The 14,851-nt window shown below is 37.4% G+C and overlaps 1 protein-coding gene across 1 annotated transcript in view; it reads right to left on the reverse strand.

Annotated features, from left to right (window-relative positions):
- Positions 1-5,957: 5,957 nt before the first annotated feature.
- PTPRQ (protein tyrosine phosphatase, receptor type Q) overlaps positions 5,958-14,851 on the reverse strand; it is a 268,160-nt gene continuing 259,266 nt past the window's right edge. Inside the window, exons 43-45 of the mRNA XM_027842510.1 lie at positions 11,549-11,684; positions 6,315-6,438; positions 5,958-6,062 (exon numbers count right to left, since the gene is read on the reverse strand). Coding sequence (XP_027698311.1) covers positions 6,025-6,062; positions 6,315-6,438; positions 11,549-11,684 — 298 coding nt within the window. The 3' untranslated portion in view covers positions 5,958-6,024. The remainder of the gene's footprint in view (positions 6,063-6,314; positions 6,439-11,548; positions 11,685-14,851) is intronic.

Raw genomic sequence — 14,851 nt, forward strand, 5'->3', positions numbered from 1 at the left:
GGTTGCTATTATTACAATCTTCATTTTATAATTGAGGAAACCAGGGCAGATAAAGTTTAAGCGACTTGCCCAAGGTCATGCAACTAGTAAGTATCAGAGGCTACATTTGAACTCAGGTCTCCCTGATTTCAGGCCCAGTATTCTATCCACGGTGCCACCTACTCTTAACTAAAATATTTATGATCTCATTGATTGTTAAGTTCCCTGTAGTGATGACTGACCATCTTGTGTGGCTCTTGTCCATGTTCTCCCACAGTCTGAAATAGGAAACATTTTGAGGATAATAGAGGAGAACTTGAACTCCCTCTTCTCACTGTATGAGCAGCCCCTTCTTTTTATGCTCATATATTTCCCTGATAATATCCTTAAGTCTAGTTCCTTGAAGTTCCTCGTGTTTTACATTTTGCAGCTTCATCAGCCTACCATGCAACTCTTCATTGCCCTCTGGGTGATATTCACTTTTAATTGTTCAGAGATATTTGCAGAGTATGACTCACCATCATATAAGTCACTGCACAAGTGCCTATGATCTTTATCATCTCATTAACTAAATCCTGTCTGCTCTTCTTCTGATCTTTTCCTCTTTTTTTTCTTCCTTCTCCATGAAGATATCATCATATGGATTCAGAAAATTTTTCTTGTGACCTTTTTGAAAACTATAAAAATTCCTTACTCTAGGTGGCTTTCTGAGAGAAAGCTTAGCACAGAGGATATTGCACTGGCGCTGGAGTCTGGAAGACTCTGGTTTTAATCCTACTACTGACACTTAGTATCAGTGAGGCCACTACTGTCCTGCCACTGGACTTCAGTGACTCTGGAAGACAGAGTGAGGCTGCCGACTTCGCGTAGCTCTGCCTCATTTAAATCCAACTTACATTCAAGTCAAGACATCATCCATCACATCATGATGTCATTGGTGCTCTTTGAAAATAAAGGGCAAATAACAAACAACAACCCAGTGAATAATGCAGTTATCATGACCTACATTTTACAGATAAGAAAACAGATGTTCAGAGAAGTAAAGGGATTTAACCAAGCTCACTTAAGTAGCAAGTGCCAGAACCAGGACTTGTACCTAGGTCTTTAATTCCTAGTCTAGAGTTCATTAATGAGTCACTACCCACTTGTCAACAGCGGAGCACTGATTACTACACTGAATCAACTCACTGAACAAAAGTTATCTCCACTTATTCTAGGTCATTTTTGATGTGTGCATGATTCACATAGGAAAGCTAAATGGGATGGTTTGCATGTAACTGTTGGATTCCAAATGTAGGTAAATTTGCAATCAGTTCATGTTGTATTGCTATTTTGTGCTCATGGATGTTGATAGATACATTTATATCTATGTATACAGACTGAAAGGAAACTATTACGGTAAGTATCTACATCATTAAAGTTAGAAAAATATTTTTGCCTTGAAATATCCAGACATTTTAAGCAAAAGAAAGTATTTTTTTTTTCATCAAGAGTCTGACAGTGGCCAAGAGAAATTGGTTTCAGAGTCTGAGTTTGATTTCTGGCTTCATGGTGCAGTAGAGAGGTCTAGATTTGGAGTCACTGACTTCTGACTCTGCCACTTAACATTTCGATGCTTCAGTTTCCTCATCTTTAAAATAAAAAGGTTGGATTAAATGATGTATCAAGTCCCTCTAGGTCTTGATCTAAAGTTTTTGAGTCTTTGACTCACTTAGGGTTCCATTGCCAATAACTGTAATGAGGTTCTGAACCCTGGCTTCAAGTCCAGCAACTCTTGCCCCTACATCACAGTCTCTGTTTGATAAGACATCCTTGCCTCCTGTGAATGGCAACTGTCATGCTGTCATTTGTCTTTTCTCTTGCCATTTGCCAAGTAGGGCCACCCTACCTTTGCTGACTTTTCCATTACTTTGGCCTATCGCAAACAACTCCAGATCAGCCAGCTTTCTGGAGCCTGGTAGACTGCTTTCCATTTATTCATTCATTTAATAAACTTTATCAAGCACACATGTTTCTGAATGAAAAAAAAAATTCCCTCCATTTTTATTTTTATTTTTGCTTGTAAGGACATAAAGTTGAAAAGACACTCTAATGTGACTCTCTGAAAACCTATAAAAATTACCCTCTAGCTGGAAAAGAGCAGCATATAGACGTGCTTCCCAGGTTATTCTCCCATAAGATTGTTCTTACTCCTTAGTAACCCAAACCCTAGACATCCTGGGAGAGGCTAGTCCTTAATTCTTTCTCTGTCTCTTCTCCCAGCTTGTGCTGTTTTCTGCCTTGTTATTCAAGCTTGAGTCATTGTATTCTCTATGATGTGCATATTTAAATATATATGTATATACATACATGTATATATACATATATACATGTGTATATGTATGTGTACATATGCATGTATATATATGTATAGGCATGTTTATATGTGCATATATATAAACTAATAATAATAGAGAACACATATAGTACTTACTATGTGCCAAATGCTTTGCAACTATTATCCCATTTGACTCACAACAACCCTGGGAGGTAGGTGCTATTATTATCCCCATTTTACAGATGAGGAAACTGAGATTAAACAGAGGTTAAATGAGTTGTCCAGGGTCACACAGCTAATAAGTGCCTGAAGCCGGATTTTAACTCAGATCTGGAGTCAGAAGATCTGAGTTCAAATACTACCTCTGATACCAGCTCTGTGACCCTGGACAAGTCACTTAACCTCTGTTTGCCTCAGATTCCTTATCCGTAAAATAAGGGGAAGGTGAATTAGCTAGGGAGTCATTTGGTACTTGAGTGGAGGTGAAGTTAGAAAGACCAATTTAGATTCAAGCCCTGTCTCAGACACTTACTAACTTTTGACCCCAGGCATGTCATTTAATTTCTTTCAGCCTCATTTTCCTCTTTAAAAAATCAGGCTGGGGGCAGCTAGGTGGCGCAGTTGCTAGAGCACTGGCCCTGAAGTCAGGAGGACCTGAGTTCAAATCCAGCCTCAGACCAAACACTAGACACTTACTAACTGTGTGATCCTGAGCAAGACACTTAACCCCAATTGCCTAAAAAAAAAAAAAAAAAAAATCAGGCTGATAATAGCACTTACATCACAGGTTTGTTGTGAGGCTTAAATAAAATGAGACTATGTACAAGAGGTTCCAAAAGTCTACCTGCAGCTTTAAGCTATAAAAGACTTTTGTAAAAAAAGACTTTTTGTAAAAGACTGTATGTAAAACACTTCTCAAATCCTCAAGCAATACATAAATGTTGGCTATTATTATTTGATGACTAAGGTCCGTTGAGATCCATAGTCAATCTTTATTGACTAGTCCTACTTCCTCATGGAAACCAGACAAGTCACCGGGCAGGTTTTCTTGGTCAACTTCTACTTTGATGGTAGTTTGGGAGGAGGGGAGAGGCTGAAGTAACTGTCACCCCCAGCATCATCAGGAAATGGAAATGGAAAACACCAAATTAAGAACTAAAGGAAGAGAACCCAAGACTGAGGCTGGAGTCCAATGCTTTCTGGTATCTTAGATGCTCCCTTCATGTAATACTGTAGAGATGATTTCACCTTCACTTCAATGGATTGACAAGTCAATAAAAGATAGGTAAAAGTTTTTGTTTTGGTTTGTTTTGCTTTCTTTTTTGTTTTAATCTATGATTTCATCTATGTAGAAAACTATGAGTGAGGTAACCCTCACCCTGGAAACACATACATAAGCAGCATCTTCTGAATGAGAAGTTTTTAACCTGTGGTTTACAAACTTAATTTTTTTTATTAAATTCCAAAAAAATTGGTTTCCTTTGCATTCCTATGGATTGTATTTTATGCATTTAATATCAATATCATTTATATATTTAATATATTTATAAATATATTTAATATCAATGTTCTGTGGAGGGTTACCTAGGTTTCACTGGACCCCATACCATAACTCACAGTCTTAATAGAGTCACCTGGGAGTATTGAGAGGTTAAGTGACTTGTTAGACACTTACAACCAGTCAGTGTCAGAGACCATGACTTAAATCTAGCGAAGTCAGCTTAACACCAAGGCTGGCCTTCCCTCTCACCCCAATAGGCTGTGCTGCCTTGCTTTTCTTGGGTAAGGGTAAAGGTAAATGTAAAGCTAGCTGGCACAGAGGATAGAGTGCCAGGCCTGGAATTAAGAATACTCATCTTCATGAATTCAAATCCAGCCTCAGACACTTACTTGTTGTGTAACCCTAGGCAAGTCACCTAACCCTGTTTTGCCTCAGTTCCTCCTCTATAAAATTATCTGGAGAAGTAAATGGCAAACCACTCCAGTATTTTTGCCACAAACAAAACAAAACAAAACAAACAAAAAACACCCAAATGGGGTCTCAAATAGTTGGACATGACTTAACAACAAAATCAAATTATTTCTTGCATTATGAATTCTAGGTTAGTTGATTCATATATCACAATAACTGATTTAGCCTTGAGGGAAATGATGGACCAGTTATGCTTTCATGACTTATATGAAGCTAAGCATCTCATAGGAAAAGGATAAAATTTCAACTTCTGGTTGCAAAAAAGTAATCCAAATCACAAAATATATTTATTAGTCATCAGATAGTTATATATGTATATATATATATATATATTAAAGCACATGTGAAATCAATATTAGCTGTATTAACATTTTCAAAAGTATTTTGGGTCTTTCCACAGTAGCAAACTTCTTTCATTGGACTGTCATCTGCATTAAGAATTATATCAATAGGTCAACCAACAAATACTTATGTGGGAGTTACTTAAGTAGTATTAGGAGTTTAGACAAGTTGATACTATTTGCTTTAAATATTCAAATGAAATATATGCATATTAACTAAACTATTCTGAAGTTCAAAATTTAATGATTATGTTTCTTTTCATTTCCTGAAAAACTGAGGAAATAGAAACAAAGCTTTTCTTTCCAAATCTCTTTATGGTTTGCTTTTGGATTACAGTTCATTTCCAGATACGACGTCGAACATCCCCCCTCCCCCAACGAAACAATACTAGAAAGTGAAATATGGACCATACTATTCAAACTGATCTTAAGACCCTGTTGGCACCACGGTAGTACAATAAATTGCTTAATCTACATCTTTAGTTTACAAGTTGGAATCACACTACAGTTGTTCATTTGTTTGTCATTTTTTTTTTAAGTTAGTATTAGCAGGTACAGGAATACTCCAAAAATATACAATAATCAGATCAATCTATTCCTAAGGTACAACATTCAGACAAACCGACTCTACATTGTACTTTAAAATAGAACAAAACATTTTTGATGGAACATTTCCAGAAGCTGTCCAGTTTGAGGGATGCTTTGGTATTTTATACACATAGATGAACCATTTTCTCTCTTCACTTCTTTGTTTTCTTCTATTTAAAAAAAAAAAACTTGGGATCACAAAGCAGCTTAAATAGCCCTAAGTGTCCCTGAAGAGCTACTGTGTGTTGTATAAAACCTGAATAATTCCTGCAGTGTCAGGGGGTGACTGTTCAGCTGTTCAGGATCATGAGTTGATATCCCAGCACTCATAAAACAGAAAATTCAAAACCCAGGAACATACATCGAGGCAGAGATCATCATGACAGTTCTGGAAGTAATCCACAAGAAATGTCAACACCCAGGAGGCCAAAAGGCCACCACTGTATCAACATTTACAGCATGGACTTAAAATCAGGGAAAATTCAAGTGAAGTATTCATGCTAAGGGGATGATAACTTCACATTACATTTGGCCCATTAAAAAAAAAGTGTGTTGATCTGCAAGATACTCTGGGATGCCTCAGAGGACACATTTGTTTTAAAGGCAGACTACGTTATTCTGTGCAAAATTTTTAAAAAATGAAGAAACTGTGTCGCCTAGATGTTTTCATAAAACAATTGTTACACACTTTCTAACAATTTTTGTTAAAAAAAAAAAAGAGGATTTTTTTTTTTAAGATTGAGACTTTTAATCCAGGTTAACAGGGAATACATTTGGCCCTTGGGATGTGAAAAAAATCCTCCAGATGTAATCTTTTGTCAGAATATTTACATGGTGGTTTCTTCCCATTCAAGCTCAACATCACCTACAAACATAAAAGGATAGGTTACAAGAAAGAAATCATAGTTAAATCTGCATGATTTCAAAAATTTCAGTAAGAGGATATAACATACATAAGTGGCCCTACTGTGACTTGGGTTAAAGGGGAATAGAAGATTCATGTTTACACTGATCGGCCCCCTAAATGCTTGTCAAAGAATGCTCATTTTTAAATAATGCACCTGCTGGGGTAGGGGTGGGGGAGAAAATAAGTTGGGTACAACCTGTCTCTGTTTACCTTCCATGGCATCCAAAGAGTCCATCTTCTGAAGGGCTGAATAATTCACAAAACAGATGGGCTGATGACTTCCCTTACTTGATAACAGATCCAAAATGCATTGATGCAAAAAAATGTATTGTGCCTGGACAGCAAAGAAATGCAAAGTGAAACAAAAATATTTTTGAAGACTTATTTTGAAGAAGTATACAGAACAATAAAGGCATAAATGAAAGAGGCTGTTGTTTTGGAGTGATTGTATGCCATTTACAACAAAAGGTCCCTTAGTAAACACTTAGCAAAGTGCCTAGCACACAGTAAGTGCTCAATAAATGCTTCCTACTAGATTTCTACCCCATGCATCTTGTTATTTCTGATGACTTCAGGAATCTTCTTTTTTTTTTGCTTGATTGAAAAAATATGTAATTTTAATTAATTTATTTCAGGAATCTTTATGCAGGTGACTAACCTCCAAATGCTTGTTTGAGATGGCTAAAAATGACAAACCATTAGTTTGTACGTTTCTTCAATTTCATGTTTCATTTGATTGCTCATTCATTCAACAAGCATTTATTAAGCACTTACTGCATGCCAGACACATTGTTAGTAGTAGGTGATATGGAGACAAAATAAAACAATGCCTGTTCTCAAAGAGCTTAAATTCTACTGAAAAAAAATGGTATGCAAACATAGAAGGAAATATAAAGTATACACAGAGTAAATGCAAAGACATTTTCAGGTAGGGGAGACCACAGCAACTGAGGAGAGGCAAAGCAGGAAAAGATCACATAAGGATAAGCTAAAGAATAGGATCTCTTTTTAAATGGTTTGGAGGCACCAGGGTTGTAGAAAGGAGATGAGGATCTTCGTAAAGCTGAAACTGGAGGTGGCAAAAACTTTCCAAGGAGCTATTATTTATTTATTTATCTATGTATTTATTTATATATTTATTTATTTAAAGTCCCCACAGCTGTGACCACACCTATCCAAAAGACCAGGCTCAACATAAAATTTTAAAAAAAAGTTGTGTCAGTCACATTTTGTGTACCTGATATCAAACATTTGGGAATTCTTTCTAAATAATTAAATGTAATACTAACAATGGGACACTCAAAGTAGCCCCAAGGTAGCCCAGGAATATTGTTCCCAATGGCAGCATGTCTGTAGGAAACATTCAGTTCCCCAAGGAAATCACTGTGTAGGACGGTACCTAGTTGAATGTATCAGGTCTTGTATGTTTGTTAAAAAGTGATTCTCCTGATATCTGATGGTTGTGACCAACCCCTGTCAACCCTTCTTCTGATAGGAGGGGGGAAAGCAATGGCTGCTAAAACTTGTAACTGGGAATGTTATGGGGTAATTCTGGGGTAATTCTCAGAGTGTGGGTATTTTTAATGCGAACCTGTGATTTCATCCATGTAGAAATGCCCTCCACTAGAACAGATTGTCAATTTTTCTACAGTTAATAATAATATGGAATATTTCTACAGTACTTTAAGGTTTATAAAACAGTTTAATAAATAATGATAACTATACTAATAACAGCTAACATTTATATAGCACTTTTAGCTTTGCAAAGCATTTTACATACATTTTCTCAGTTGATCCACACAACAATCCTGTGAGGTAGGTGTTATTATTATTATTATCATTATTATCATTATTTTAGGCAATTGGGGTTAAGTGACTTGCCCAGGGTCACACAGCTAGTAAGTGTCAAGTGTTTGGTCTGAAGCCAGGTTTGAACTCAGGTCCTCCTGACTTCAGGGCTGGTGCTCTATCCACTGCACCACCTAGTCGCCCCCACTGTGCCACCTATCTGCCCCAGTAGGTGCTATTATTGCTTCCACTTTACAGATAAATAAACTGAGACTGAGAAATGTTACAGCGATTAAGTAACTGAGGCAGATTTGATGTTGTCTTCATAACTCTAGGTCTAGTGCTCTATCCACTGTACCACCTAGCTGCGGTAGAAAGTATAGATGTGGGAAATCTTATGGACCCGATAACTACAATAATTGCACAAAAACTTCCAGTATATTTTCCTTCCACATAGGGGGATCCAGAGGGGGGAAAATATTTCAGAGTGATTCTTAATCTCTAGGTGGAGTTAAGAATAGGCCCATTATCCAAAAGGTTCTCATGGGTCAGTAGGGCTACCTTGGAGAGGGCAGCATAGGGTAGTAGAAGTAGGCTTGGAATCGACAGAGACCTGTATTCAAGTCTTCAACCTGATACTTACTGGTTATCTGACTTTGGGTTACATACTCAACATTTCTGAGCTTCAGTTTTCTCATTTCTAAAATGAGCATAAAAATGCTTGTAAAGCCTACCCACAGCTGCTGCAAAGTGATTTGCAAAATATTAAAGTACTTTAGCTATTATTATTGGGTTTGTGAATGTGCCTCTAACCAAGTCACTAGGCACCATCTCATGGCTAGCAAGTGCCCTTAAGTGCACTGCTTTTGAGGCCCGTGAGGACTACAACAGCCGTTTGTGTATGAAGGAATGCAGGCCTTAATAATTAAGACCATTTGATAGTAGCTCTGTTTCTTTTCCACTATAAGAAAAAGGCACCGAGGAACTCAAAATGCCTTGAGGGTAGGAATTTTTCCTTTTTTTGGCTTTGTAACTCTAGTACAATGACTGGCACTTAGCAGCCACTTAGCAAATGCTCTTTGAATAGAACTAGCATCAGAATGGTAGTGAAAATGCTATTCTTGGGAAGGTTGCTTTGTGTGTTATAATAGGGTGGTATAAGCCCTTACTACAGTGGATGCTCTATTCAATGACATCAGATTTACATATTCATATAGGTGGAAAGTTGTGGAAATCTTGTGATTTTCTATATATGTACATAGGATCTATTTTCATATATACTATGTATGTGTATGTTCATGTGTTTACGTAATGAAAGACAGTCATGAAGCAGTTTATAGAGAGCTGTCCACAGAGCCAAGAAAGCATGGATGGGTTCAAATCCTGCCTTGGCCATATAATGGCTGTGTGACCTTGGCAAGTCATTTAATCTCTCGGTTCTTTTGTAAATTCTCTAAGATACAAATTTCAGTGAAGGTGCCCACCTGTGGAGAGAACTTAGTTATCTTGAAGTTTCCTATACCAATGCTCGTTTAGTACTGTCCTTAAAATATAAATATATAAATGAATCCATGAAAAATATTAGGTAAATATTATTTTTTCTACATAAGTACATAAAATATTTTGTCACAGATGGTAATATAGATGTTTCATCATGTTTGCAGATCACTGGACAAAGTAAAGAAATTACTTCCAAACAGAAAAGGTTTCTTTTTGCATAACCGTTTTTGCTTCTATTATTTCAGTTTTAAACAGAAATCAGACCCAATCTAACATAAAACCTGCCAACTGTTATATATTTATATATGTACACACACGTACACACGCACATATATATGCATATTTATATTGACATATACACACATACACATATGTGTTTACATACATGTGTGTATGTACATAAATGGGTGTATACAGATATTTATTAATTTCAGTGATGTCTAACTTTTCATGACGCCATTTGGGGTTTTTTTTTGGGGGGAAAGATACTGGAGTAGTTTGCCATTTCCTTCTCTAGTTCATTTTATAGATGAGGAACTGAGGCAAACAGGATTGAGTGACTTGTTCAGGCCCACACAGCAAGTAAATGTCTGAGGCTGTATCTGAACATAGGAAAATGAGTTTTTCTGGCTTCAGGCACAGCACTCTAACCACTGCACCACCTAGATGCATATACATACACACATATATACATGTACATGGGTCTGTGTAAGTATGTATGCATATGTAAGTGTAGCCACATACATGTATGCATATGTGTATATGTGCATATGTATATATGTGAGTATACATGCATATGTGTGTATATATTATTAGAGATAATTATTCTGTATTATATATAATATAGATAGAATATGTAATATTTACATAAAACCATCATTAATAGAAATATAGGCTATTACTCTATAATGTTACTAATAATTGACATTTAGAGAAAATTCTCCACATTAATTTTGGTTATTATTTTTAATACCCTTTGAAAGGAAGGAATATTGCATAGAGGATAGGGAGCTGACCCAGGAGTCAGGAACATTGGGTACCGCATTCTGCCTCTGACATATACTGTCTGTGTGACCTTGAGAAAGGCTCTTATTCACAAGGCAACTCACTGGCTTTAAATTGTAGAGTTGCCACTCTTCATTGGTAAGAAGGGGTTTCCAGGGAGTTCCACAAACCAATTAAATCCTAAGTCTGTACCAAATAAAAGAAAAATTTCATCGGGCTTAAATATGAAAATGGATGGATGAATTTTGCTTCCTCTTTCCTTCTAGGGGCAAGATTACTCTGAAGGAGAATATTATTAAGGACAGCAAATCTGAAAGTGAGATAATTAGCCTTCAAATTATTCAAAGTCAATCACTGATTTGTGTCAAAATTAGCTTTTTTGAAAGTAGAAATAGTAAAATTCTGTAAAATGTCAGAATAAAAAAAAACTAAGCATTATACCTTGTATAAGGAGGAAGGAAAGGCAATCAGCATTTATATAGTGCTTAATATGTGTCAGGCACTATGCGTATGTATTTAATTTGATCCTCACAACACCCTTGAGAGGTAAATGCTGTTTATATGCTTATTTTACAGGTGGGGAAACTGAGGAAAGGAGAGTTTTTTTTTTTTTAAGTGACTTGCCCAGGGTCATACAGCTATAACACTTTAGTAAGTTAGCTGGTGGAGCAGTTAGGTGGTAAGTGGATGTAGCACTGGGCTTGGAATCAGGAAGACTCATTTTTCGGAGTTCCAATCCTGGCTCACACACTTACTAGCTCTGTGACCCTGGACAAGTCATTTAACCCTATTTGCCTCAGTTTCTCATCTGTAAAATGAGCTGGAGAAGGAAATGGCAAACCACTCCAGTATCTTTGCCAAGAAAACCCCAAATGGGGTCACGATAAGTCAGACTCAACTGAAACAAGAGAACAACAACACAAATTAGCTAGTATTTGAGGTCACCTTTGAACTCAGGTCTTCCTGACTGCAGCTCCATCACTTTATCCACTGCACCCTTCTCTGCCTCGGAAATTTGGTCCTAATTATCTCCTTTAAAGCTTTATGTGCTTGAATATATTAAAGGGATGTCAATATTTCATCTGAAGGATTGTTTTCCACGTACAAACTCTGGATGGGCTCAGAGGACTACTGGGAGCTTTCTGTCTTACCAGGTTCTGTACCATGCACATTCTCTCACTTCTCAGTTCTGCTACAAGTCCGTATATATCCACAAAATCATGGTCATTTATATGTTGTGTTAAGTGGTCCAGAGCAATAAAAACTCCAGTTCTTCCAACTCCGGCACTGAGAAAGAAACAGAGCACAGATTATGAGTAACTTACACTGCATCGTATGTAGCAACTTGCTGGTGCTTAGTAAATGGAAGACTAGTGGTACAGTGGATAGAGTGCTGGGCTTGGAGTCAGGAAGACCCAAGTTCAATTCTGACTTCAGATACCTCCTAGTTGTGTGACCCTGGACAAGTCACTTTACCCTGTTTGCCTCAGTTTCCTCATCTGTAAAATGAGTTGAAGAAGGAAATGGCCAACCACTCCAGTATATCTGCCAAGAAAACCCCAAATGGGGGCATAAAGAGTCAGACATGATTGAAAACAATTAAACAACAATATCAAGGTCCTTTCCAGTTCTAAATCTTTGATTCTATGAAATGCTCATTGATGATGACAATGAGGAAGAGGAAATCTGTTACTAAGAAATGCCACCCATTTCAAATATCAAACATTTTCATAATATAGTGTGTAGTATAGCGCTTGGCTCACAGTAGCTCTTAATAAATGCTTGTCAACTTGACTATACAGCTTTTTCTCCACTGTGTTGGAATCAAGGTATTCTGCTAGCCTATACGTTTTTAAAATCTCTTCCTTGGCCTGTTTATTTCTCACAGATACAACAACTGACAAATGATTTAAGAAGGCAGAGGGAAATAAAACACTGGACTTGGAGACAGGTCTAAACTAAGTTTGAAAACTGCCTCAGAGACTTAGTAGCTGTGTGACTATGGGCAAGTAATTTTTTTATGTATTTTTGTTTTTGTTTTTTTGTTGCTGTTGTTTTTTTGTTTTGTTTTGTTTTGTTTTTTGGTAGAGGCAATAGGGGTTGAATGACTTGCCCTGGCTCATATAGCTAGTTAAATGTCTGAGGACGGATTTGAACTCAGGTCCTCCTGATTCCAGAGCTGGTCCTCCATCCACTTTGCTTCCTAGCTACCCCTGCAAGCCACTTAGATCTCCCTCTGCCCCTGTTTTCTTATCCGTAAAATGACAGTATTCTTCTCTAGGCTCTTAACTTGATCTCATAAGTGAGAATTGAATGGGAAAACATACATAAATTATTATATAAACATTAGCTTTTTGCTTTTATGACACGTTCACTTTAATATTTGAGTATGTGCCTTGTCCAGTAAAATTTAGGGGGGGGGGTTAAAACAAAAACAAAAAATGAAATCTCAATGAAATTGAGAAACTGTACCAGAAACATATATAACAACTGACAGTACCCTGTAGCATTAACTATATACTTGTGGATAGTAGGCTTACTTCTAGGGAAGCATTAGCATACACTGGACAGTGTGCTAATTCAAGACATGGGGCTCTTAACCTAGGGCCCATGAAGGTTTTTTTTTTTTTAATTTTGAGAATGTCAATAGAATTGGTTTCTTTTGTCATCATGTGTATTGTATTTTATGCATTTTAAAACATTGCATCTTAAAAACACTATTCTGACTAGGGGCCCATGGGCTTTGCCATACTGCTAAGGGGTCCACGACAAACAAAATGTTAAGAATCCTTGCTTTGGAGTCAGAAAATGTGGATTCAGATTTTCCCTAAGACATTTTTTATATAGCCTTGAGTAAGTCACTTAGCTTCCCTGGACCTCAATTTGCTCTTCTGTAAATGAAGGGATTTGGACTAGATGGCTTTCGGGGCCCCCTTCAACTCTTAATGTAATTGTTAATTACTTCAAATGAGATAATACACATCAACTGCAAACTGCTATATAAATATCAGTTTCTATCACTAGGGTAAATGGTATGGTATGCTTTAAGAACTGGAAAAGGATGGAGAAGGGCATGTCTAGTACCCAAAAGGCTCGAAAATGAAGAGGTTAGGTAACCTGTGGGTTTGTCCCCAAGGAGCACAGATATGATGCGGAGGAGTCCGAGAAGGCAGCTCATTATCAATGGCTTTTAACGCCCCCAGAAGTTTACAATCCATCCCTGATTTTAGCGGCACACAATGCCGGCCAAGCAGCCTAGGCGTAATGTGAGCCGGGCTGCTCATACCAGGGATCAAACATGCACTAGCAGTAAAGAGGGCATCACAATCATGTAGCTTCGAAACCTCAAGGGCGTGTGTTGTTGTTATAAGGTTGTCATGGTATAAAACAAGGGTGTAGTCTGTGGAAATTATGTGGCTAAAAAAAACCACCACAAAAACCACATGCTTTTTATCGGCCATGTAGCTGTGGGTGTAAAAATGACCACTGACTTCTTACTCTCAAACATGCATTCTGAATTTTCACACTGTCCATGGAAATACAGTTTAAAATATTTTTGTAGCTGAAAAAGTAATACTTGTATATATATGCATATGTGTATATATACATACATAGTAAAGATAATTTCATTTACTACCTTTTGGTGTAAACCTTTTAAAGGCAGGGACCATGCCTTTTTAAAATCTTTTTACTCCTCTGGCCTTGGCAAAGAGATAGTATGGCAGAGGTATGAGACCACAGGTCTAGAATAGTGAGAAAGAGGAGAAGAAAGCTAGTCCAGACTCCTCATTTTACATTTAAGGAAACTGAGGCCTAGGAAGTTAAATGGGTTGCCCGTGGTTATAGAGGTAGTAAGCACTACAGGTAGAATTTGATCCCAGGTCTTCTAATGGCCTCGAGCAGGGTTGGAGAACCTGAGGCTTCGAGGCCACACGTGGCCTGGAGTTAGCAGGTTCCCCATCCATGCCCTCCAGAGTTGACAATGAGCTAGGGTTCATTGTGAAAAAGCAGAGACGGCATGATAGAGCAGGTAAAGGGCTGATCTAAAAGCCAGTCAGAACCTGAATTCAGGCTCTGTCTCTGACGCATAATGACTCTCTGACCGTGGGCAAGTATCTTATCTTAACTTCTCAGAGTCCCAGCTGACTCTGTAAGATTATAAATTATAGACTCGAAGGTCTTCATCAGCTCCTGTACCAGGAGTTTCCCATGCCAAAGAAATCACAGGTCTAGATCACAAATATAAGTACCTTGCAGAGCATATGTATACACACACACACATACACACACATGTATGTATGTATTTGTATATATGCACACACATATATACACATGCATATATACATACATATACACACATACATGCATGTATATATACATATATGTGTGTATGTGAGCATATCTGTGTGCATGTGTATGTTGGGGAAAATGGGCCTGGATTTGTGTTTACATCT

The sequence above is a fragment of the Vombatus ursinus genome, unplaced genomic scaffold (assembly GCF_900497805.2).
Source record: "Vombatus ursinus unplaced genomic scaffold, bare-nosed wombat genome assembly UNPS02014874.1, whole genome shotgun sequence".
NCBI lineage: Eukaryota > Metazoa > Chordata > Mammalia > Diprotodontia > Vombatidae > Vombatus > Vombatus ursinus.